This window comes from Simochromis diagramma, unplaced genomic scaffold (assembly GCF_900408965.1).
Source record: "Simochromis diagramma unplaced genomic scaffold, fSimDia1.1 OVJJ01000565.1, whole genome shotgun sequence".
Classification (NCBI taxonomy): domain Eukaryota; kingdom Metazoa; phylum Chordata; class Actinopteri; order Cichliformes; family Cichlidae; genus Simochromis; species Simochromis diagramma.
This window is the reverse complement of record NW_024387304.1, coordinates 2,623,584-2,649,249: the sequence shown is the minus strand read 5'-3', so window position 1 is coordinate 2,649,249 and position 25,666 is coordinate 2,623,584. Positions and strand designations below refer to the sequence as shown.

The 25,666-nt window shown below is 46.1% G+C and overlaps 1 protein-coding gene across 4 annotated transcripts; it reads left to right on the top strand.

Moving 5' to 3' along the window:
- The first annotated feature begins 6,915 nt into the window (after nt 1-6,915).
- Nucleotides 6,916-24,142, top strand: LOC120716694 (histone H2B 1/2-like). Of its 4 annotated transcripts, none has more exons than XM_040004276.1 (4): nt 6,916-6,919; nt 22,072-22,077; nt 23,471-23,604; nt 23,839-24,142. In XM_040004276.1, exons 3-4 carry the CDS (start codon nt 23,488-23,490, stop codon nt 24,094-24,096), a joined length of 375 nt encoding a protein of 124 aa, XP_039860210.1. In that variant the 5' UTR covers nt 6,916-6,919; nt 22,072-22,077; nt 23,471-23,487; the 3' UTR covers nt 24,097-24,142. The 4 variants fall into 4 exon arrangements, with proteins under 4 accessions (XP_039860210.1, XP_039860212.1, XP_039860211.1 ...); XM_040004278.1 differs by lacking the exon at nt 22,072-22,077 and adding an exon at nt 10,045-10,049 and having other exon boundaries at nt 23,481-23,604; XM_040004277.1 differs by lacking the exon at nt 22,072-22,077 and having other exon boundaries at nt 23,481-23,604.
- Nucleotides 24,143-25,666: the final 1,524 nt, after the last annotated feature.

The window sequence follows — 25,666 nt, the reverse complement described above, 5'->3', positions numbered from 1 at the left end:
TTTTTGAAGAAATGTTAATTTCGTTTTCTCTGTTTGCTGCTGGAATCATGTTTATATATTTCCACTGTAAGGACTCATCACTAGGATGAGTGATGAAATGTTTCTCCCACTAAAAACATGTTGTCCACATGAACAGAATCAGCTTTTTGGGATTTCACAGATTACTTTAAATTTCTAAAGTAATTTGCAGACATTTTTAAACAATTTAAGTTTAGGAAGAGAAAATGTTTTGCTCTGGGAGTTCAAACAGAAAATAATTCAACAGAAATGATGACAGCATAACAGATAGAGAAGGATTTCTTAATTTATATCTCTTGTGCATACTACAAAATTGCGACCTGTTTGCATCATTGTTCTCAAAACACTTATTAGACTTCTTGGTCATAATATGCCATAAAAGCAGAATATACTGATTAACACAAGGATAAGACCTACAATAAACAACATGCAATAACCCACAGTGACTAGAATTCTGCTGTATGTAGACTCATTTTCATAACTCTGACAGTCTGTGCATTGCCTCAGTTGTTTCTGAAACCTTGTGTCTCCTCTGTTTTAGTAAAAGCAGCTATTGTTCATGGGTTTTTTTCTGTCAAGTTTTGCTCATGATGGGAGCAACAAAAAGAATTCAGTGCAGAATTATAAGTGAGTCTTATCAAACAGCATGTTTCTGATTGTCATTACGTGAGGGGAAACAAAATAAATACAGGCTTATGGTGTTGATGCTGAGCTGTAGCACACAAAGAGCATCCTCACTTAGCTCCTCCTGTTCTCCAGATGGCTCAGCCTCTGTGTGGGGTGATGGTGATGGTGTTCTAGGTTGACCTATTTGCTCTGTAAGCAAACTGGTAGGGGTCGAGGGAGGGGGATAGACAGTTTCTGGTGTGCTGCGACACTTTCCGCTCAAAACACTTCATGACTTCAGACGTGAGGGCTATAGTTCTGTAGATTACTGAAAAGACATGAACAGGAAACAGATGGATGAAGAAATTAGACAAAACTTAAGTAGATATGGAAAATATTGACAGTGTTTTACATGTGTATGTGTTATGTTTGCCTACTGGTGGTGGTCAGAGGGCCCGGTGGCGCCAGTGTCCGGCAGCCTCGCCTCTGTCAGTGCGCCCCAGGGCAGCTGTGGCTACAATGTAGCTGCCATCACCAGTGTGTGAATGTGTGTGTGAATGGGTGAATGACTGAATGTAGTGTAAAGCGCTTTGGGGTCCTTAGGGACTGAGTAAAGCGCTATACAAATGCAGGCCGTTTACCATTTATGGGGAAATAAATTATTGCTGCATGACCCAGTATGAGCTGGTTGAGCTGTGGCTTGGTGTCATTTGGAGATGAAGATAAGATAAAGACTTCTGCTTGATGGGTAACTAGTTCCTCTTTTAATTTTGCCTCTTCATGGCTCCATGTGAAAAAGGCAAACAAAGATGTAGTCTGGGGCACAGGTTATATGCACATGGTTTATGGTACTGAAAGCATCTAGACCAAACTTCACTCCTTACCTCAACATTTTCTGGTGATAAACTTGATGTTGTGAACTGATGTGCTCTGTGAATGAAAAGAAAACTCATGAAGAACAAAGCATTTGTTCTTCATGAGTCATTCAAAGGGTCATTCAGATTAATTCCTCTTTGAATTAATCTGAATGACCCTTTGAATGACTCATGAAGAACAAAGCATTTGTTCTTCATGAGTCATTCAAAGGGTCATTCAGATTAATTCAAAGAGGAATTAATCTTAGCCAGAATGACGAGACTTTGATCAGGGCCTCTGATCTGCCACTTTCACCTTTGGTGCCCATGGAGCAAAGTTAGAGAGTCACACTGTTATATTTTCCCAAATGTTTTTTTTCAACCACCATTTGGCAGACAGTAATGCAGAACACTCACATGAAGACTGAGTCTAGGGGGTGTATTTACTAATGACAGGATCCAGAATTGTAGATGGCAAATTGCTGGCTGTCACATTTCAATGGGCTAGGTCACGTGTAGTACTCCAGGTAAGTACAGGGAGTGTGCTCAGCATGAACAACCACTAGAACTACTTTCTGCAGTCTGGCAGAGAATGGATGAATGAGCTGCGTAATAAAGATATGTTGATGAAACATTTCTACCAGTGAGATATGGAGCTGTAACTGTTTGGAAGGATTTCAGAAGCCATTGCATTCTTATACCAGCACATAGTGTTATGATGTTTTTTTCATATTGTTCTGGCTATGATCCTATTAGGCACAATGTATCTTTAGTGTCAGTGTGCTGATGTACCAGCCATGGCAATGTGTGGGCGTTTCCCCCCACGATGGACAATGGACCACCTAATGATCCTCTACCTAATCACATGAGCCAAGGTGTGAAAACGGGTGTAGGTCACAATCAGCCAAGGTTTCGGGTGAGCTCATTGTGAAACCTGGCCCCATCCTATCATGTGATTTCCTGAGGTCAGATGGCCCAGGATGTGAGTGGGCGTTAAGGCATCTGGGAAGGGATCTCAAAACTGGATTATAGATGGCAGACAGCTGGTGTCGTAAACCACCACCTCTGTTCATTTGTCACCCTAGTTTATATTTTTTTGTTTTTTTTATTACCCTGTTGTGTGTTACCGTTTCATGATTTATTTCATTTGTCACTCAAATCAAACAATATCTTCCATGTAAATGGGGCACACCATCAGTTTAGGAGACACTGCACAAAGTGAAGCCCCTAGCCAACATGACCAACATGCATACTCAAATAGACAGGAAATTAAGGCCTACAGTGAAGATCTTGGAGTGATTGTAAATTGGTTGGAAGGATTTTGCATGACATAATTATATATTTTCCACTTTTCATGTGTTTTTTTGGAATATTAATAGATGCACAAGATGGGATGATATTTGGCATGAAATGGCAATTGAATTGGACTGCAAAAATAAGTCAAGCCAACATGGCTTATGGATGTCAAGCAAACACACTTGTCCTGATCCCAATCCTGTCAGAGTCTCCTGCATGAGGTGGGAGATGTTGTCCAACAGGGATGAGAGCTTAGTCACCATTCTCCTGTCACTCACCACCTCCAGTGGGTCCAGAGGGCATCCTAGAACAGAGCTGGCCCTCCAGATGAGTCTGTTCAGTCTCTTTCTGTCCCCAGCAGAAATGCTGCTGCCCCAGCAAACCACACCGTAAAAGTTTTGCTGACAGCTGACGTGTGACCTGACAAAGAATAAACTCTGTATACTAACAGATTATTGAGCACAAAAGTTTACCTTCGAATTGTTGATGCTTTTTAAATAGACATCTGCAACGGTTTCCAGTCCTGGTTCACTCTGCTGCTGAATCGTGGTCAGCTGCAGGAAACTAAACAAGCATGTTGAGCTATTATCACGAGTCTTTAAGCTGCTGCCTTAGCATATAAGCAACATGCTAAGGCAGCAGACAACATAAGGCAGGGAACATCTGATGGCAGATACTCCCTTCACCCTGGCCAAAAAGGCTAAAATGACCAAAGAAAAAGTGGAAAACAGCTAAACATGAGAGGTTTTTGGAAAAGGTTTGTGTTTTTTCCATTGTTTAAGCACTGCTTCCAGCCAAGAGTGATACCATATATCCCCTATAGCTGCAGAAAAGGCTAACATTGTTGTCTTTTTACAAAAAAACAGCTGAACATGAGAGGTTTTTGGACCAATTTTGTGTTCTCCATTCTTCAAGCACCATCGAGCACCGTTTAAGCACAGGCACTGTTTCAAAAGTACCGGTTTGGTACTGGTATCGGATAAAACCTAAACGATACCCATCCCTATACAGGACTGTTCAAGCCTTCAAGCTGGCAGTAATCAACCACTTTCTCAAAAATTCCTGAAAGAGTAGTTGTAAAACAGTTAACTCATCATCTACAGAAGAATGGTTGATTTGAAGACTTTCAGTAAGGCTTCAGAACTCATCAGAGTAAAGAAATGGTGTCAGCGAAGGTCACAAATGATCTTTTTTTAGATCTTCTTACCCACCTTGGATATAATATATAATATAATTTGGAAAATTAACATGAATTCTTTGACTTGAGTATCGTTATCATTGCCACACTTTACTGTGTTGTCACAGCATAACTATTGTAGGCTGACTAATCATGTTAAGAGTGCTAAATCTGAGTAGCTGTTAGTGAGATGCACATTCATTTCTTGTAAGGAAATACATCATCAAGATTCTTGTAGAGTTGAACTGATACATACCTATACTAATATATAAATAAATGAAAGCGCTTCATTTATTTGAAGCGCTTCCACTGCAGCTGTTGAAGCTGCAGTGAAACACTTTGTTGGGTGTGTAATCAGGCAGCGGAGGCGACGTCTGGGTTCAACACTTTATTTTAGGCTTTACAGCGGAGCTCCATCTTGTTCTCGCTCTCTACGTTCTTCTTCTCTCCTCTTTCCCTTACCCAGCCTCATTAGCGGCACCCCTGGTCTGACAGGGTAACAGCATGTACTAATTTTCTTCCCTTATTATAGAACCTTGTAAACACAACATCTCCCCCTTTTCTCAAATGATACTCTTTCCCTTGTAGCACAACATGAAACATTTGACAGCCTTTTACTTTTGAGGCAATTAGTAACTTCAGAACAGTATTATATAAAAAAAAAAAACACCCAGCACGCCCCTGCGGGCGGTTTATCCTTCAAGCTCGAGTCCTCTACCAGAGGCCTGGGAGCTTGAGGGTCCTGCGCAGTATCTTAGCTGTTCCCAGGACTGCGCTCTTCTGGACAGAGATCTCCGATGTTATTCCCGGGATCTGCTGGAGCCACTCGCCTAGCTTGGGAGTCACCGCACCTAGTGCTCCGATTACCACGGGGACCACCGTTACCTTCACCCTCCACATCCTCTCGAGCTCTTCTCTGAGCCCTTGGTATTTCTCCAGCTTCTCGTGTTCCTTCTTCCTGATATTGCTGTCATTCGGAACCGCTACATCGATCACTACGGCCGTCTTCTTCTGTTTGTCTACCACCACTATGTCCGGTTGGTTAGCCACCACCATTTTGTCTGTCTGTATCTGGAAGTCTCACAGGATCTTAGCTCGGTCATTCTCCACCACCCTTGGGGGCATCTCCCATTTTGACCTCGGGACTTCCAGGTTATACTCGGCACAGATGTTCCTGTACACTATGCCGGCCACTTGGTTATGGCGTTCCATGTATGCCTTGCCTGCTAGCATCTTGCACCCTGTTGTTATGTGCTGGATTGTCTCTGGGGCATCTTTACACAGCCTGCACCTGGGGTCTTGCCTGGTGTGATAGACCCCAGCCTCTATGGATCTTGTGCTCAGAGCTTGTTCTTGTGCTGCCATGATTAGTGCCTCTGTGCTGTCTTTCAGTCCAGCTTTGTCCAGCCACTGGTAGGATTTCTGGATATCAGCCACCTCCTCTATCTGCCGGTGGTACATACCGTGCAGGGGCCTGTCCTTCCATGATGGTTCCTCGTCTCCCTCCTCTTTCTTGGGTTTCTGCTGCCTGAGGTATTCACTGAGCACTCGGTCAGTTGGGGCCATCTTCCCAATGTATTCTTGGATGTTCGTTGTCTCATCCTGGACTGTGGTGCTGACACTCACCAGTCCCCGGCCCCCTTCCTTCCGCTTAGCGTACAGCCTCAGGGTGCTGGACTTGGGGTGAAACCCTCCATGCATGGTAAGGAGCTTTCTTGTCTTTATGTCAGTGGCTTCTATCTCCTCCTTTGGCCAGCCTATTACCCCAGCAGGGTACCTGATCACGGGCAGGGCGTACGTGTTGATGGCCCGGATCTTGTTCTTACCATTCAGCTGACTCCTCAGGACTTGCCTGACCCTCTGCAGGTACTTGGTGGTTGCAGCTTTTCTAGCGGCCTCTTCATGGTTCCCATTCGCCTGCGGGATCCCCAGGTACTTGTAACTGTCCTCTATGTCTGCAATGTTGCCTTCTGGTAGTTCAATCCCCTCAGTTCTGACTACCTTCCCTCTCTTTGTTACCATCCGACTACACTTCTCCAGTCCGAACGACATTCCAATGTCATTGCTGTATAGCCTGGTAGTGTGGATCAGTGAATCGATGTCTCGTTCACTCTTGGCATACAGCTTGATGTCATCCATGTACAGGAGGTGGCTGACAACTGCTCCGTTCCGTAGTCGGTATCCGTAGCCAGTCTTGTTAATGATCTCACTGAGGGGGTTCAGGCCTATGCAGAACAGCAGTGGGGACAGAGCATCTCCTTGGTAGATCCCGCACTTGATGGTGACTTGTGCTATGGGCTTGGAGTTGGCCTCTAGTGTTGTGCGCCACATCCCCATTGAGTTCCTGATGAAGGCTCTTAGGGTCCCATTGATCTTGTACAATTCTAGGCATTCCAGTATCCAGCTGTGGGGCATTGAGTCATAGGCCTTCTTGTAATCAATCCAGGCAGTGCACAGGTTGGTCAGTCTGGTCTTGCAGTCTCGGCTGACTGTTCTGTCTACCAGTAGCTGGTGTTTTGCGCCTCTGGTATTCATTCCTTTCTGTGTCCCGCTCATGTATTGACCCATGTGCCTGTTCATCTTAGCTGATATGATGCCTGACAGGAGCTTCCATGTAGTACTGAGGCAGGTTATTGGTCGGTAGTTGGAGGGGACCGGTCCCTTCTTGGGGTCCTTGGGGATCAGGACCGTCCGACCTTCAGTTAGCCATTCCAGGTGTCTCTCGTTAACTAGCAGCTGGTTCATTTGTGCTGCCAGACGCTCGTGGAGTGCAGTCAGCTTCTTTAGCCAGTAGGCGTGAACCATGTCGGGCCCTGGTGCTGTCCAACTCTTCATACTGGAGACCCTTTCTTGGATATCTGCCACTGTGATGGTTACTGGACCCTGTTCAGGGAGGTCGCTGTGGTCTGCCCTCAGATCCACTAGCATTTCCGTTATGGGTTGCGTCCTTCTCCCATATGCTCTTCCAGTATTGCTCCGTCTCCAGCCTTGGTGGTGCTGTTCTCTTATTGTTCCCTTGCCACTGAGAGTACACCTTTGGTTCTGTGGAGAACAGCTGGTTTATTCTCCTGCCTTCTATCTCTCTGGTGTACCTCCTCAAGCGGCTGGCCAAGGCTGTGAGTCTTTGCTTGGCAGTTTCCAAGGCCTCAGGTATGGACAGCTTGCTGTATTTCTTATGCACCTTCTTTGTCGCACCTTTCTGCAACTCCGTTAGTTGGCTAACCTCCCTCCGTGCTACTTTGATCTTGCCCTCTAGCCTCCTTCTCCATGGAGGGTACTGCCCCTTGTGGCTGTTCAACTTATAGCCAAGCATCTCACTGATCACTGCTGCCGTATTGTAGATCTACCAGTATGTTAGTGTCGGTAATCGTGGTTGTAGGTATCATCCGTAGTGCTGCATTAACATCATCTAGCAGACCTTCTGAGGGTACTTCACGTAACCGGCTGCGGGGGATCCAGGTTTCAAACTTGGCCATGATCCTATCTTTCAGGTCAGTTCCTCTCGCACTCAACGATCCTTCTCCTATCGCACTTGGGGCTATGTACCCAATCTCGGGTGGGGGTGATGATATCTCCCCCCTGACCTGGCGTCCTGACTCCTCCTTGCCGTAGCATTTGTGTTGTACCTCGTCAATCTCTAGCTGTGAGAGCAGTCCCTTCTTTCGAATGTTGGAACACTGAGCTACTAGTTGTTTCGCCGTCATTGTGGATGTTGGGTATCGAAGAATCCATAGGTCCATCATCCTATTCATGTAGCCCCTTCCGCCGGGGTTACTTGCGTAGTAGCATTCCAACAACGCCCTGTTTTCGTCTCTTGCCCACCGATGCCTTCTTGTTCCAGTAGCCCACTTTTCGTCAGGGTGCCCTGGTTCCTCAACACCTGACGCGGACCTTGTTGATCCGGGCGACGTCCGAGCCGGCATGCCTTCATATTTTTCTGTCTCGCTCATGTCTGCGGTAGGCTTGCTTAGCATAGGGGGTCTAGCCTTAGGACCCTTACTGGATACAGACGCCCCAGGCAGGAATCGAACTTCTGTTCCAAAGGCGTGTAGTCTAACCACTACGCTATCCAACTGCTATTGGCGACGAGGATGGGATATATATATATATATATATCCCATATATATATATATATATATATATATATATATATATATATATATATATATATATATATATATATCCTGATAAAAGAACTGTAATGGCAAAGTAAACGTGCCCTGGATCAACCCTGAATCAAAAGGAACAACCATGTGCCCTCTTCTGTGTGAGAGGAACGTCTTCGTGTGAGAGGAACAACGTTCCTCTCACACGCTCCTGCACACCAAATCTGGAACTACTGTCCATCATGTGTCGTCCTTTTTATCTACCTCGGGAATTTACATCGGTCATTGTAAGTGCCGTTTATATTCCACCACAAGCGGACACGGTCACCGCCTTATGCGAGCTGCATGAGGCACTCACACAGCACCAGACACAACACCGGGACGCTGCGCTTATTGTGACGGGGGACTTTAATAGCGCCAACCTCAAACGCGCAGCGCCGAACTTTTATCAACACATCACCTGCCCCACCAGAGGTGAAAGGACACTGGACCACTGCTACACTACGGTCAAGGACGGCTACAAGGCACAATCCCGCCCCCCGTTTGGCAAATCTGATCACGCCGCCATTTTCCTCATGCCAAAATACAAACAAAGGCTGAAACAGGAAGTTCCGGTTCAGAGGAAGGTCGTGCGCTGGACGGACCAATCGGTGGCCGCGTTACAGGACGCACTCGATGACGCAGACTGGGGCATGTTCAGGAACAGCTCCGACGATGACGTCAACGTGTTTACGGAAGCGGTTGTGGGATTCATCGGGAAACTAGCGGATGATACCGTGGAGACAAAGACTATCACAACGTTTCCCAACCAGAAGCCGTGGGTGGATAAAACCATCCGCGACGCTCTGAGATCCCGCACCGCTGCCTACAACACGGGACTCATGACGGGGGACATGGACCCGTACAAAGCCGCGTCATATAACGTGCGGAGGGCGGTGAAAGAGGCGAAGCAGCGCTACGGGAGGAAACTAGAGTCACAACTCCAACAGAGTGACTCTAGGAGCCTGTGGCGGGGACTAAGGACAATAACGGACTATAAAGCACCAACAACCGGTATGGCGAACGCGGCCGTGACTCTGGCAGACGAGCTGAACACTTTCTATGCTCGCTTCGAGGCTGCAGCTAAGGTCTCCAACAATGCTAGTGTTAGCGGCGCTAACGGCTGCAGACAGGAAGATGCTGCCAGCACCGGAAACGTGCTCGTCATCTCCGAGCATGAAGTAAGGAGAGCCTTCAAGAGAGTGAACACCAGGAAAGCAGCAGGACCAGACGGCATCCCAGGTCGTATCCTAAGAGACTGCGCATACCAGCTAGCTCCTGTGTTCACTGAGATATTCAACATCTCTCTATCTCAGTCGGTGATCCCCACATGCTTCAAAGAGTCCATCATTGTTCCTGTCCCGAAGAAACCCCACCCTGCTTCTCTCAATGACTATCGCCCTGTAGCCCACACCTCAGTAGTGATGAAGTGCTTTGAACGCCTGGTCAGAGACTTCATCATTTCTTCACTACCAGACACACTGGACCCACTACAGTTCGCTTACCGTCCAAATCGTTCCACAGACGATGCCATCTCTCATGTCCTCCACACATCACTCACTCACTTGGACACTAGAAGGGGGAATTATGTTAAAATGCTCTTCATAGACTACAGCTCTGCATTTAACACCATAATTCCCTCCACACTCACCACCAAGCTGGAGCATCTGGGACTCAGCTCATCTATGTGTCAGTGGATCTCCAACTTCCTAACTGGCAGACCACAGGCAGTAAGGATGGGCGGACATGTCTCAGCCTCCACCACTCTCAGCACTGGAGCCCCCCAGGGGTGTGTTCTGAGCCCCTGCTGTACTCTTTGTACACATATGACTGTGTGGCCACTACCAGCTCCACCACCATCATCAAGTTTGCTGACGACACCGTCGTGGTGGGCCTGATCTCTGATAACAACGAGACGGCCTACCTGAAGGAGATTAGGAATCTGGAGAACTGGTGCCAGAGGAACAACCTCCTTCTAAACGTCAGTAAGACAAAGGAGCTGATAGTGGACTTCAGCACAAAGCAGGAGAGGAACTACCAGACCCCCGTCATCAACAAGTGCCCAGTGGAGAGAGTGGACAGCTTCAAATACCTCGGAGTTCACATCACGCAGGACCTGTCATGGTCCTGTCACATCAACACCGTGGTGAAAAAGGCCCGACAGCGTCTCTACCACCTCAGACGCTTGAGAGACTTCCAACTGCCCTCCAAGGTGCTCAGGAACTTTTACTCGTGCACCATAGAGAGCATCCTGGCGGGAAACATCTTAACCTGGTTCGGGAACAGCACCATGCAGGACAGACGAGCTCTACAGAGGGTTGTGCGGTCAGCTGAGCGCACCATCCGCTCCGAGCTCCCTGACCTGCACTCAATCTACAGCAGGCGGTGCTGGACCAAGGCCAGGAAGATCGTGAAGGACCTCAGCCATCCCAACAACGGACTGTTCTCTCTGTTGAGGTCAGGAAAGCGATTCCGCTCCCTGAAGACCAACACAGAGAGACTGAGGAGGAGCTTCTTCCCGCAGGCGATACGGTCTCTCAATCACACCACCACACAGTACTGACCCACACATATAGTTCTTACACACACTGGACTTTCTGGACTTTGTTTTTGCACAACACTGGTCACTATATTCTTCATTTCCGGTTAATACTTGTACAGCTGCTGTTATTGTGTATATATTATTTATATTTAGATTTCTTCATACATTCTTATATAGTTCTATATTGTGTATTTTGTTGTACAGTTATTTTATTTTCAACTTTAATTTATATATTTTATCTTATTCTTCCCAGTTAAATTTACCCTTCATTCTAATTTGTGTTCTACAGTTATTTCCTTTTTAACCTTAATTTATATTTTATTCCTTCCTAGTAAAATTTACCCTTTTTAATTTTTCATATTTATTTCCTATCTTATTCATAGCCTTTTCCTTTTTTGTTTTCTTTAGGTCACGAGCAGTTGTCCAAGCATTTCACTACATATCGTACTGTGTATGACTGTGTACGTGACAAATAAAATTTGAATTTGAATTTGAATTTGAATTTGAATTTCTCAGCTTATCAGAAGTCACAGCTGGAATCACAGCTGGAATTAAAGATAACTAATGAAACTCAAATGCACTTTCCCTTCACAGTCATTTCTCACATCTGCATATTTCTCCTTTCTTTTTACCTCTGAACTATTTCATAACAAAGTCTTTTGTCCATCTTGGTGGTTGTCTGTCCCTCTGCAGTGTGGGACGTGTAGCAGTCTGTGCTGAGCTGATGTTTTCTGTCTCTGTATCAGCTCTTTGTGTGTGTATAGGATAAAGGTCTAATCATCTCTTAGTTTACTCAGATTGCACAGAGTGTATATTTGTTAATAATTTGAATCAGTTTGGATAAGGATAAGTGTAAGATAATGGGGAATTTCAGTTTTTACTTTATAATTTGTTTAGCGTAAGATTTACAGTTAAATTGTATTTTTTCTTGCCTTATTTAATTTTTACGTACTGTTCCTTTAACACACGGTAACTGTGCACGGGGGGAGGGTTCGCGACAGGCAGTGTGGAGCTACGGGGGCTTTAACTAGCTGTGGAGAAAAACAGTTTCTTACCGTGTTTGCAGTGTACTGGAACATTCAAATGGATCACTGTATTTCAAAACTGTGGAAATAAATGTTTGCCTGTTTGTTTTTCGACTACAAGCGGACTTTGTGGATTATGTTCAACTGCACTAAGACACGCGTACGGTCCGACTACCAGCTAGTGCTCCCGCGGTGATATTCGTAAGAAACTGTCTCCTCGCGGCCGCAGTCTTCGGATTGGAAATGTAACTGCAACACATGGACATGAAATACGAGGAGAGGATTCACCAGTCAGCCCTTCAGCACAGAAAGTAAGTGCAATTACTCGTGGACACGGAGGAGATTGGGGAGTATATTAGCAACACAGTGTTATGCTAATTAGCAGCGAACGACCCGCTAACGACTAGCTAACTACACGTGAATAGCTACCCTTTGTGTGTTTCCTGAGGCTATTGGGGCGGTTAGCTGTATTGAGCTCCCAGCTAAGTGGAACAAACTAATGGGAGAATAATGGAAGATGATAAAGATTCAGCAACAGTGGAAAAGCGGAAGGTGAAGCCTACAGCTAAGGCGATGGAGGATGCATTACAAAGGAAAATAGGCTCAAGAAAGGCCAAGCTGGGTCAGCTAACAGAGAAAAAGAATGAGATGCTGCAGTTAATGGAGGATGATGGCAATGTGGAAATAGTTAAAACCAAGTTGTCTACAGAATTTAATCACATCTTTGGAGAGTTTTGTGAACTGAATACATCTGTAAAGGGGCTATTTCAGCAAGCTGTGTCAAGAGAGGACATGGATAATGATCAGCAGCATTGGTTTGAGCCCAAAGCAGATGCAATGAGAAGCTTTGTTGACAACGTGGATGCTTGGATAAAGGAAGTCCATCAACGTACAAAGGAAGCAAAAATGGCTGATGAGAGTGTTCAGCCCACTGACAGCATATCAGTAGCAGCATCTAGGAAGTCTAGAATGTCCAAAAGCAGCACTGGCCAATCTTCAGCATCTTCAGCTCGCTTGAAGGCAGAATTGGAGAAGGCTACACTCTTGGCACAGGCAGCAGCTTTAAAGGAACGGCGAGCTTTGGAGGAGCAAGAAGCTAAACTTAAGGCTGAGAAGGAAGAGCTTGAATTGCGAACTGCTTTAGCAGCAACTGATGCTAAACTTAAGATTTTGCAGAGGTTTGAGGGATCAGATGTGTCACATAGGGATGACAAATCATCTTTCGTCCAAATGCAGCCAGCTGGGGTACAGACTGATCATCACAGAGTGACTATTGAGGATTGTGGTGGTGAGCAAAACAGGATGCCCATCATCCAGCCTCATTCAGCTAACACTGTGCAGGTCAATCAGCCAGTTATCAGAAAGAACAGCCATTGTTTTTCAGGCAACAGTTCTTCTCACTCAGCGGGCGTAGAAGCTTCACAGACGTTGTTAGCTGTCATGCAAAGACAGAACGACATTGCAGAAGTCCTTGCAACGCAACAAAGACTTTCCACTCTACCTCCTCAGAACATTTCCATCTTTAGTGGGGATCCATTGGAATATAGACTGTTTATCAGAGCCTTTGAGCATGGAGTGGAGTGTAAAACAGAAAGCAGAAAGGATCGTCTTTGCTTCTTGGAGCAATACACTTCTGGACAGCCCAGGGAGCTAATACGCAGTTGTCTGCACATGGATCCAGAAAAGGGCTACCGTGAAGCAAAAAGGCTCCTGAAAGAGCACTTTGGCAACGAATACAGGATTTCTGTGGCATACATAAACAAGGCTCTAGGCTGGCCTCCAATAAAGGCAGAAGATGGTGAAGCCCTCAGCGCATTGGCACTATTCCTCACCAGCTGTGGGAATGCAATGTCAGACATGGAGTACATGGAGGAGTTGGATAATGTTGCCAACATGCGTGCCATTGTGAATAAGCTACCGTACAACCTCAGGGGAAGGTGGAGGAGTGTCGCCTTTGAAATAGAGGAGACAGAAGCTCGGCGGCCTAAGTTTATGGACCTTGTCAAGTTTATTAACACGCAGGCTAAAGTAGCATTACACCCAGTGTTTGGAGATATAAAAGACAGCAACAAGGCACCAACCAGGTCTCCACCAAATGTCACTTTAGGGAGGAAGAGTGGCAAGTCCATTTTCACAACAACACTCGGGCAGCATCGATGCAGAGACAAAGGGAGGCAAAAAGGGACTCACTAATCCTATCTCCGCATTCAAAACACCATGTTTGTTTTGCCACAGTGAACATACCATGGCACAATGCAAGAGACTGAGGAAATCTCTACACAAAGAGAAACTAGAATTTCTTCGAGGCAAGGGACTTTGCTTTAGCTGCTTAAAACAGGGCCATATGAGTAGGTCTTGTGAGGAGAAATTGAGCTGTGAGCTCTGTTCACTGACTCATCCAACCGTGTTGCACATCAGGACCAAGGATAAGCCTGCACCAAAGGAGGAGTCACCAGAACATGATGAGAAGCAGTCTGTGAGCAGTGGGTTTGTAGAGACAGCTAATACACTATGCTCTGGTACTGGGGCCGGAGGCGCAGATAGCATCCTTGCTATTGTTCCAGTCCAAGTTAAGGCAAAGAAAGGCGACAAGGCGGCTATCACATATGCTTTCTTAGACCCAGGCAGTACTGCAACGTTTTGTACTGAAAGGCTAATGAATGAGCTTAATCTCAGTGGAAAGAAAATGGACATACTGTTGACAACCATGGGGCAACAGAAAATGGTCAGCAGTCATCTTGTTACAGGCCTAGAGGTTAGCAGCCTAGAAAATTGCAACTTCATTGAGCTGCAGGAGGTGTTTTCTCAGAAGGCAATCCCAGCCGACAAAAGGAACATTCCACTGCAGGCAGACGTGGACAAATGGCCTTATCTAAAGCGGGTGCAAATACCCTACATCGATGCAGAAATAGGTCTGCTAATTGGAACTAATGTACCAAGGGCTATGGAGCCAGAGGAAGTCATTCACAGCATAGACGACGGACCCTATGCAGTAAAAACAAGCCTTGGCTGGACAGTGAATGGGCCGCTGCGGGATGGCAATCGCAGAGCTGCACGGAGCAAAGCAGTAACTATCACATCAAATCGAATATCTGTGGCCAAACTGGATGACCTGTGGAAACAGCAGCTCAAATATGACTTTCCTGAATGCAACCAGGAAGAGCAACTGGAAATGTCTAGGGAAGATCTCCAATTCATGGACAGTGTAACACATTCTGCCAGGCTGGTTAACGGACATTACTGCATTGGTCTACCTCTTAAGAACAAAGGGATTCAAATGCCCAACAACCGAGTGCTAGCAGAACAGCGCGCCTTAAATTTGAAGAAGAAGCTTCTGAAAAACCCCACATTTCGTGAGGACTATATTGCTTTCATGGAGGATCTGATCTCCAAGGGCTATGCCGCGAAGGTCCCTGACAACGACCTCAAGCGCAGTGATGGAAAGGTTTGGTACATCCCACACCATGGAGTGTACCATTCCAAAAAGCACAAAATGCGTGTTGTATTCGACTGTGGAGCTGCCTATCAGGGGTTCACGTTGAATGGGCAACTTCTTCAAGGGCCGAACCTTACCAGTACTCTGATTGGAGTTCTCACAAGATTTCGCCAAGAACCTGTAGCTGTCATGGCCGATGTGGAAGCCATGTTCCACCAGGTAAAGGTTCCACCAGAAGACACAGACCTCTTAAGGTTCTTATGGTGGCCAAATGGAGACATTAACCAACCTCTAGTGGCATACAGGATGGTTGTGCACCTATTTGGCGCAACGTCATCACCAAGCTGTGCCAGCTATGCTCTGAGACGGTGTGCTGAGGACAACAGGGACCAGTTTGACAGTACAGCTATTGAAACCATACTGCAGAACTTTTACGTGGACGACTGCCTGAAGTCAGTTGGCTCTGAGGATGAAGCTGTGTTGCTTTTCCACAATGTGAAAGCGGCCTGTCAAACAGGAGGATTCAGGTTGATGAAGTGGATAAGCAACAGTCGCGTGGTGCTGGCATCCATTCCTGATACTGAAAGGGCAAAGGAAGTTAAAGACCTGGACTTGGATCAGGATGTACTGCCCATAGAGAGAGCACTGGGAGTACAGTGGTGTGTCCAGTCTGATAGCTTCAAATTCCGAATTGCCATTCAGGAGAAAAGGCCCACAAGGAGGAACATTCTTTCTATTGCAAGTTCCATCTATGACCCACTAGGCATCTTGGCGCCAGTGGTTCTGCCGGCTAAAAGGATTTTGCAAGAGTGCTGTAGGCTAAAGATTAGCTGGGATAGCGTCATTCCAGAACATCTTGCTCAGCAGTGGCATGAATGGCTTAACGATTTGGAGTTACTCCGGGAATTTGAAGTTGAGCGATCTTTCAAGCCAGCACATTTTGGAGGCACTTCATTTGCTCAGCTTCATCATTTCTGTGATGCTAGTGAGGAGGCTTATGGTACTGTAACCTATCTGGTGCAGATAGGCTGGAATGGTCAAGTCCATTGTTCCTTTGTTATGGGGAAGGCAAGAGTTGCGCCACTCAAACACACCACCATTCCACGCCTGGAATTAACAGCAGCAACTATGGCAGGACGAATGGACAGGATGTTAAGGAAAGAGCTACAACTACAGCTTGCAGAGTCGGTGTTTTGGACTGATAGTACAGCAGTGCTAAAGTACATAAACAACGAGACAACAAGGTTCCGCACCTTTGTCGCCAACCGCGTCTCTCAAATCCTAAAAGTGTCCGTGGCTTCTCAATGGCGACACATCAACTCACATCTCAATCCGGCTGATTGTGTCTCAAGAGGACAGAACGTAGGCCTTTTCCTACAGAACCATGTCTGGATTTCTGGACCAGACTTTCTCACGGCACCAAACAGCAGTTGGCCAAAGACTCTTGATCATCTAGAAGCTCTTAACCCAGCAGACCCGGAGATCAAAAAGAATGTGTCCATTAGCACCTTCGCATTAAACAAAGGACCGGATGTACTGCAGCAGTTGATAGAACACTACTCCTCATGGATACGCCTTAAGAAAGCTGTGGCATGGATCCTTAAGGTAAAGAATATCTTGCTGGTTCGAGCCAAAGAACGGCTAGAACAGACTGCTGACACTGCACGAGACATCAGTAAAGCACGGCAAAGTCAAACCCTGACAAACATCAGGTTAAGCCATCGCAAAGAAAACCTCACAGTGGAAGACTTCAAAGAAGCTGAACTTGAGATTATAAGCCACTGCCAAGGACAAAAATTTCAAGAAGAAATCACTGCCCTACTAAAGGGTGAGCCTGTTAAAAGGAGCAGCCACATATACAAGCTCAATCCGCTTCTTCAGGATGGGATCTTGAGAGTTGGGGGAAGGCTCAGTCGGTCAGCCTTGCCGGAAGAGTTCAAACACCCCGTCATTCTGGACAAGAGCTCTAGGGTGTCTGAGCTCATTCTACAAGAAATACACAAGGAGGTGGGTCACAGTGGACGCAACCATGTCCTGTCCAAGCTACGGCAAAGGTTCTGGATTCCCGGAGCCAACAGCGCTATCAGGAAAGTTCTTTCCAGATGCACTGTGTGTCGACGACTGCATGGGATCGTTGGGCAACAACAGATGGCTGACTTGCCACAAAACAGAGTTACACCTGACGAACCGCCATTCACGAGGACAGGAGTAGACTATTTTGGGCCCTTTGAAGTCAAACGTGGAAGAAGCACTGTGAAGAGATATGGTGTAATCTTCACCTGTTTGGCCATTCGAGCTGTACACTTAGAGGTGGCAGCATCTTTGGATACTGACTCTTACATCAATGCTCTTCGCAGATTTATTGCAAGAAGAGGACAAGTGGTAGAGCTGCGCTCAGATAACGGGACCAATTTTGTCGGTGCAGAACGAGAACTTAGGAAGGCTATTCAAGAGTGGAACACCGGTAAAATAGAAAGCACGTTGACGCAAAAGGGCATTAAGTGGACCTTTAACACTCCAGCTGCTTCTCACCATGGAGGGGTATGGGAACGTTTGATTAAATCGGTCAGAAAAATCCTTGGTGCCACCCTTAAAACTCAGAGTCTGGATGAGGAGAGCCTTCAGACATTTCTTTGTGAAACCGAAGCGATCCTCAACAGTCGGCCTATTACTACACCCTCCAATGACCCTAATGACTTGGACGCACTCACTCCAAATCATCTCCTGCTCTTAAAAGCGAGGCCATCTCTTCCCCCAGGACTGTTCCAAAGGGAGGACATCTATGCCCGCCGACGATGGAGGCAAGTTCAATATATGGCAGATCTTTTCTGGAAGCGCTGGGTGAGAGAGTATTTGCCTCAGCTTCAGACACGGCAGAAGTGGACACGGGTGTCTAGGAACTTTGTGCCTGGAGACATCGTTTTGCTCGTGGACGAAACAGCACCGAGAAACTCTTGGCTCATTGGTAGAGTCACTCAAGCCATGCCGGATGAACATGGCCTTGTTCGCAGGGTTCGTGTGAAGACCAAGACCAGTGAACTGGATAGACCAATCACTAAGGTCTGTCTGCTCCTAGAAGCAGTATGAGTCAGTGGTAAAGGCTGGACTCCCACGGTATGTCATGTACTGGTGACCTCTGACATCAGAAGAAAGAAGAAATTATGTTCTAAGGACTGAATGCTTATGTTGTTAATATGATCATTGTGCCTGATTGTTAATAATTGTTTATAAGTTTATAGAACAATTAGGGGCCGGGAATGTATAGGATAAAGGTCTAATCATCTCTTAGTTTACTCAGATTGCACAGAGTGTATATTTGTTAATAATTTGAATCAGTTTGGATAAGGATAAGTGTAAGATAATGGGGAATTTCAGTTTTTACTTTATAATTTGTTTAGCGTAAGATTTACAGTTAAATTGTATTTTTTCTTGCCTTATTTAATTTTACGTACTGTTCCTTTAACACACGGTAACTGTGCACGGGGGGAGGGTTCGCGACAGGCAGTGTGGAGCTACGGGGGCTTTAACTAGCTGTGGAGAAAAACAGTTTCTTACCGTGTTTGCAGTGTACTGGAACATTCAAATGGATCACTGTATTTCAAAACTGTGGAAATAAATGTTTGCCTGTTTGTTTTTCGACTACAAGCGGACTTTGTGGATTATGTTCAACTGCACTAAGACACGCGTACGGTCCGACTACCAGCTAGTGCTTCCGCGGTGATAGTGTGTGTTTTGAGTTCTCTGGGACAAGTGAGAGACGCGCTGCATTCCATCTTCTCCCATCGCTGAGGATGAAAGAACTCTCACCCGTCTGCTGCTGCACCTCCAGCGGCTTGGTGTATTGTGGCTCTCCTTTTCCCACATGGAATGGCTTTCGTACTCTCACTGAAGCACCCACAGTCACTTTAGTAAGTTTAGCACCTCTCTTTCTGTCTGTATAAAGTGCACTTCTTTTCTGTGTCAATGTCACTTTGGATCTGATGTGGTCATATTGGCCAGCATCCTTTGGTGGTGGCAGGATGTTGAGTTTAGTCCGCATGGCTCTTCCTCTGAGGAGCTGGAAAGGGGACTCACCGGTTGTAGCGTGGGGAGTCGCTCGATAATTTTGAAGCAGTTCTGTAACCACAGTTTTCCATGGTCGCCGAGTAGCTTGTGCTGTCTGTATGGAGTCCTTCAGTACTCTATTAAAGCGCTCCACACATCCATTCGCTTGAGGATGATAGACGCTTGTCCTGATGTGTTTTATGCCCCTTTCAGCGAGAAACTCAGCAAAGGCAGCTGAGGTGAACTGCGGACCATTATCAGTTGTAATTTCATAAGGGTTTCCTTCACGGGCGAAAATGGAAGTCAGGAATGCAATCACTGTCGCAGTTGAGGCGTTTGGTGTGAATGCGACTTCAGGCCACTTACTGAAATAGTCAACTAGTGTGATGGCAAACCTGCAGTCATAGGTTCCTTGTTCAAACGGACCGACAATGTCGACAGCAACATGTTGAAACGGACCCTCTGGGAATTTGATGGGTTGTAACGGTGCAGGTGAAACAGCTGCTGTCTTGTCACATGATTGGCAGGTTGTGCATGTGGACAATATTTCGTGGACCAGTTCATCCATGTTTGGCCACCAATATAGATTTCTCAGGCGTTGTTTGGTTCGGACCATGCCTTGATGTCCTTCATGGGCTAGGTGCACTACTTTTCCTCGCAGAGATTTGGGAACAATCAGCCGTGTTCCTCTAAATATCAGCGGTGACTCTGCTGCCAGTTCATGTCGGACCGGGAAGTAGGGTTTGACATCATCTGGTAAGGATTTTCTTACTTTCGGCCAGCCCGAAAGAACGATCTGTCTTAGTTTTGTTAATTCAGGACAGTCTTCACAATCTGCTTTGAAGTCAGCCAGTGGAAGCGCTGTTAGCTGAGGAGAAATTTTAGCAATCTCTGTGATTAAGTCCTGTTCAAAGTCTTCACTTGTGTTTGTGGTATGCAGGGGAACATGGGACATACAGTCAGCTATAACATTTTGGCTTCCTGGACGGTACTCTAAGTCATACTGGAAACACATCAGTCTGGCTGACCAACATGCTATCCTCATGCCAGCTCTGTTCATCCCCTTAGTACTTAACAGGGTGGTGAGGGCCTGGTGATCAGTTCTCAGAGTAAATCTCCGTCCCCATATGTACGTCCTCCATCTTTCAACGGCCCATACGCAGGCGAGGGCTTCTTTTTCAATTGTTGAATATTTCCTCTCGGCTGGGGACAGGGTGCGGGAACCAAAAGCAACAACACGTTCCTCATTGTTTGAGTTGATCTGGGTCAGAACAGCTCCAAGACCATAATCTGACGCATCAGTGGTGATGAATGTTGGCAGATTTGGGTTGAAGATTGCCAGTGCTGGGCTTTTTAGTAGCATTTCCTTCAGTTTGTTGAAGCTTTCGTTTGCTGTATCAGTCCATTGAAGTTCAGCTGCCTGACTTGTCCGAAGTAACTCACGGAGTGGTTCAACCACAGTTGCATAGTTTGCTAGGAATTTGCTGAACCACAAAGTCAAGCCTAAGAAGGAACGAAGAGCAGCCATGTCCTTTGGTGCAGGGGCTTTGGCAATGGCAGTCAGGTGGTCTGGGCTGGGGCTCAGGCCATCCTTGGAAATGACGTGTCCCAAGAACGGAATAGATGTCTGTCCAAATGAACTTTTGTTGAAGTTGATCTGCAGACCGACATCCTTCAGGCGTTGGAGGACAGCCTGTAACCGTTCATCATGCTCTTCTCTGGAATGTCCATACACTATTATGTCATCCAAGTAGTTCTGTACTCCTGTCTGGTCTTTTAGGACTGTTTGCATCATCTTTTGGAAGGCAGAAGGGGCTGAAGCAAGTCCAAATGGAACTCGGGTAAACTGGAAGAGTCCTTCATGGGTTATGAATGCTGTGAGGCTTCGGCTATCAGGGTGAAGAGGCAGTTGGTGATAAGCTGAACTTAAATCAATCTGGCTAAAATGTGTAGCCCCAGCCAGCTGTGCGAACAAATCCTCCATGTGAGGAAGAGGGTAACAGTCCATGATCACACTCCTGTTAGGTTCACGCAGATCCACACAAAGTCTTAAGTCTCCCTTACTTTTTCTTCCAACCACCAGAGGACTCACCCATTCAGCTGCATCCACTGGTTCGATGATGCCTGCTTGGAGTAGACGTTTCAATTCAGCTGACACCTCCTCACGTATGCTGAGTGGTAGACGCCGCAGTTTTTGACGAACCGGCTGTACTGTCTTGTTCACTTGAACTTTGTGGATAAACCCTTTAACAGCTCCGAGATGATGGGAAGAAGAAGAATCAATGTTATTCACCATGCATGTTTGTTTACTGGCTGGTGATCCTCTTGCAGGATCCTCTCCTTTGTTGATGACTTTTCCAGCAATGATATCAATGTTAAGTGCTTTAATTAAGTCCAACCCCAGCAACGGTGATCCATCTTTAACTATGAAGAATGATCCTGGCACTTTTCTGTCATTGTTTGCAACCCTCACTGAAGCCTGCAGTCAGCCAATGACAGGCAAGTCACCTTTTGCATAAGTGACAAGCTTAACTTTCGGTTCAGTCAAAGCACAGGGTGCAAAATGTTCTTTGTAGATGGCTTCTGGAAGGATAGATACTGAAGCTCCTGTATCCACAATTAACTCCAGAACCTGGGAGTTTCCCTGTGGTGTTTCAATGTTCATTTTGCATGTAATCTTATCACATGCTGCAGTCATCAGTTTGTGATCATCGACACATAAAACTGTAAACTCAGGAACAACTACTTCCCTGACCACTGCTACAGCTGACTTACAAACTCTGGCGAAGTGCCCTTTTTTGTTGCATTTATCACATTTTACTGTTGCTGCTGGACAGTTTTTATCATTAGCCAGGTGTTTCTCGGATCCACATCTGAAACAATGACGCTGTTGCTCTTTATCACTTGCCTTTTTGTGCCATTCTTTAGATGTAGGTCCCCGAGCTTGAGCCGGTCGCGCTCCTCTTTTTCCCCGAAGACGTGCGTCCTTCACCTCCACAGCTTGTACTGCAGCAGTCTGGGCCGTGGGCGCAGCAGAGAGGAGTGTAGCATTCTTGACCGCAGCCTCCACCTGACATGCAATAGTAACTGCCTTGTCCAATGTAAGGTCCTCCTCCAGCAGCAATTTATCTTTAACAACACTGAGATTAGCATTAGCAACAAGTTGATCCCGAATCATTTCACCCTCCATTATTCCAAAACCACATGGCACAGCTAACGCTCTGAGGGCGGCAACATACTGGGTCACCGTTTCATCAGCCCGCTGAGCTCGCTGTCTGAATGTGTGCCTGCATGCCACAACATTCACTTTAGGGACAAAGTGGTTTTCAAGCGCAGTCATGGCTTCAGCAAACGTTGCACCTTGATTTGGCAGTGTGTAGAACAGTCGTTGTCCCTCTGGTCCCAAGCAATGTAATAAGACGGCTCGTCGTCTCGCCTCCGGCCATGCATCTCCCGTAGCATTTATCACTAGCATGTAGTTCTCAGAGAATTTGCGCCACGTCATAAACGGTATTGGCGGCTCACCCGCATGTTGCAAAAAGGGCGGTGGGCTCGGTACTGAAGCGCTCATCTTCGTCGCCAATTTGTTGGGTGTGTAATCAGGCAGCGGAGGCGACGTCTGGTTTCAACACTTTATTTTAGGCTTTACAGCGGAGCTCCATCTTGTTCTCGCTCTCTACGTTCTTCTTCTCTCCTCTTTCCCTTACCCAGCCTCATTAGCGGCACCCCTGGTCTGACAGGGTAACAGCATGTACTAATTTTCTTCCCTTATTATAGAACCTTGTAAACACAACACACATCAACATCTTGGTTACACGTGACACATGAGCCGTTACAACCACGCTTCAGAGCAGCGTTTCAAAACTACTGCGCTTCGTAAGCTCGTCAGCATCGAGTGTTCTACAGTTCTTAAATGTCATCATCATCACTCTGAAAACGCCAGCATGGTGTGAAGATAACAAAGCTCACTGCTCCAAAGAAACACTGCTGAGGCCCAACTCACTACTGTAGACTGTAGTCACATCTTAAGCATATTCTTGCTTTCAGTCTGTGTCTCCCTAACTCCTCCATATTTGCCACACAGAGCACTACATTTACTGCTCATTTAATACAAATGACTGTTCCAACAAATGAGGAAACGATCACACAGACCACTTCTTTGTTAGATGCGCGCCTGTTGTAGCACAATTCACAGATTTCCTCCAACACAATGTCCGGCCCACTGTGCAGCTCAGCCAATGAGAGCCGAGGGCCTGCGCAGTGATATTAGCATACAGCCTGTATAAAGCGAGCTGCTCTCTGTCACACAGCTCATTCATTGCTGCAGAGTACCGAAGGAACAAAATGCCTGAACCTGCAAAGTCCGCGCCCAAGAAGGGCTCTAAGAAAGCCGTGACCAAGACCGCCGGCAAGGGCGGCAAGAAGAAAAGAAAGACCAGGAAGGAGAGCTACGCCATCTACGTCAGGGGTGCCCAATCCCGGTCCTCGAGAGCTACCGTCCTGCAGCTTTTAGATGCATCCTTGTTCCCACACACCCGAATCAAATGAATGGCTTGTTATCAGGCCTTTGCCAAACACGATGGCATGCTGAAGAGGTAATCAAACCATTTGATTCAGCTGTGTTGGAGTAGGGATGCATCTAAAAGCTGCAGGATAGTAGCTCTCGAGGACTGGGATTAGGCAGCCCTGATCTATGTGTACAAGGTGCTGAAGCAGGTCCACCCCGACACCGGGATCTCCTCCAAGGCCATGAGCATCATGAACTCGTTTGTCAACGACATCTTCGAGCGCATCGCTGCCGAGGCCTCTCGCCTGGCCCACTACAACAAACGCTCCACCATCACGTCCAGGGAGATCCAGACCGCAGTGCGCCTGCTGCTCCCCGGTGAGCTGGCCAAGCACGCCGTGTCTGAGGGCACAAAGGCCGTCACCAAGTACACCAGTTCCAAGTAAAGTGATCCTGCTGTCAGTCAACCCAACGGCTCTTTTCAGAGCCACCCACTCTGTCCTGAAGAGCATACGTTCTACCTTCAAACGTGCAGTTACTATGTTGCCAACTACTGCAATCGCGGAAATGCTTCTTTGTCACTAGGTGCTGTTGATCCGCTACATTGACCCAGACTCAAGAAATGTCTTGTGTGTGTTATGGAACGATGACAAAGTAACTACAAATACAACATTAATGCGACTTTGTTTGACAGTCTTTCAGTGCATTTCAATGGCTCCCCTGTGGGCGGCGCCTCCGCTGCATTTCCTGCAGGACTGAGAGGAGGAGAGCCACCTCTGTCCCCAAAGCCACTCTGCTTTTTAACTCCAGCCCTTAAGACCATTTCCCACACCTGTAAACTACTCTACGCTCTTTTTGTGCTGCCGACACTTTATTCACTTTTAGTCACTTAGTTATTTATTCACCTATTCAGTCACTTTAATTTTAAAACTGTGTATATGCTGTGTATTTATTATCTCATTCTTATTGCCTGTTTATGCCCTGTCCTTGTCTTCAACGTCATGCTGCTCCATTGTATCTTAATTGCCCTTTGGGGATAGTGTGTGTGTGTGTGTGTGTGTGTGTGTGTGTGTGTTATAATATAATACAAAGAAAATTCCAAAAAAACAAACAAATTGAAAACAGTACTTTTTCCACAAAATACCTGAACACAAGTGTTGCTCTGGCCAGTTAACTCATTTTGACAGTTTCTTTACTTTGTGTAAAATGGAAGTGTTTGCGTGTTTTTTTGTTTGTTTTTTTTTCTGATATCCAAAGTTAAGTTTGTCATTTCACAAAAACTTTGCATAGCAGAATCCAAAGAAGCAGTAAACTTAAAATTTAGTATCAATTTGTCTGTATCGTTCTGATCTGGGGTTGCACCGTTTTTCTTATGTTGTACATTTGCACTTTATGTGGTCCTGTGTTGATTGTCCTATGTAGCACCACGGTCTTGGAAGAACGCTATCTTGCTTCACTGTGTACTGTAGCACTGCACATGGTTGAAATGACAAAGCCACTTGACTTGATGTGCTCGTTAACACTATAATCACACAACTAGACTAACAACTATGATAAAGGCGTGGTTTGTTTGGCCTGTTAGAGGGCAAACATTAGCTACCCTAGATGTCCAAATGGATACTAGGAAAGGTATGAATTACTACCATCAATATATATTTTTATATTAAGTTATTATTAATATGTTTTTGTATTTATTATTATAAGAAAAGGAGTCCAATGTGTTTTCTCTTCCCCCACTTGTGGTACCCCTGGATGGAAGGCATCTTTACCATTTGCCTATACTGCCTATCCCACAGGCAGGCTCTGCTGTGTCCTACGCATCCAGCTTTCCTAGTGATGCTCAAAGAGGAATTTCCGTCAAAGCTATCTTCAATCTAATTCTTAATTTGTTGGCTCCGTAGCCACCTTTCTATATGCCTTTAGATAGTACAACTATTGTAGCAAGTGCTTTGAATAAGATATATCTATCTGCTTAGCACTTTTATTTTTTATGTTTAGTTAAGTGTTGTCTTACAG

Bases quoted from the DNA above. Each gene is read 5' to 3' on its own strand.
- LOC120716694 (XM_040004277.1), top strand. From the start codon at position 23,488: ATGCCTGAACCTGCAAAGTCCGCGCCCAAGAAGGGCTCTAAGAAAGCC. The intron at 23,605-23,838 runs GTCAGGGGTGCC...GCCCTGATCTAT, and splicing joins AGGAGAGCTACGCCATCTAC to GTGTACAAGGTGCTGAAGCA.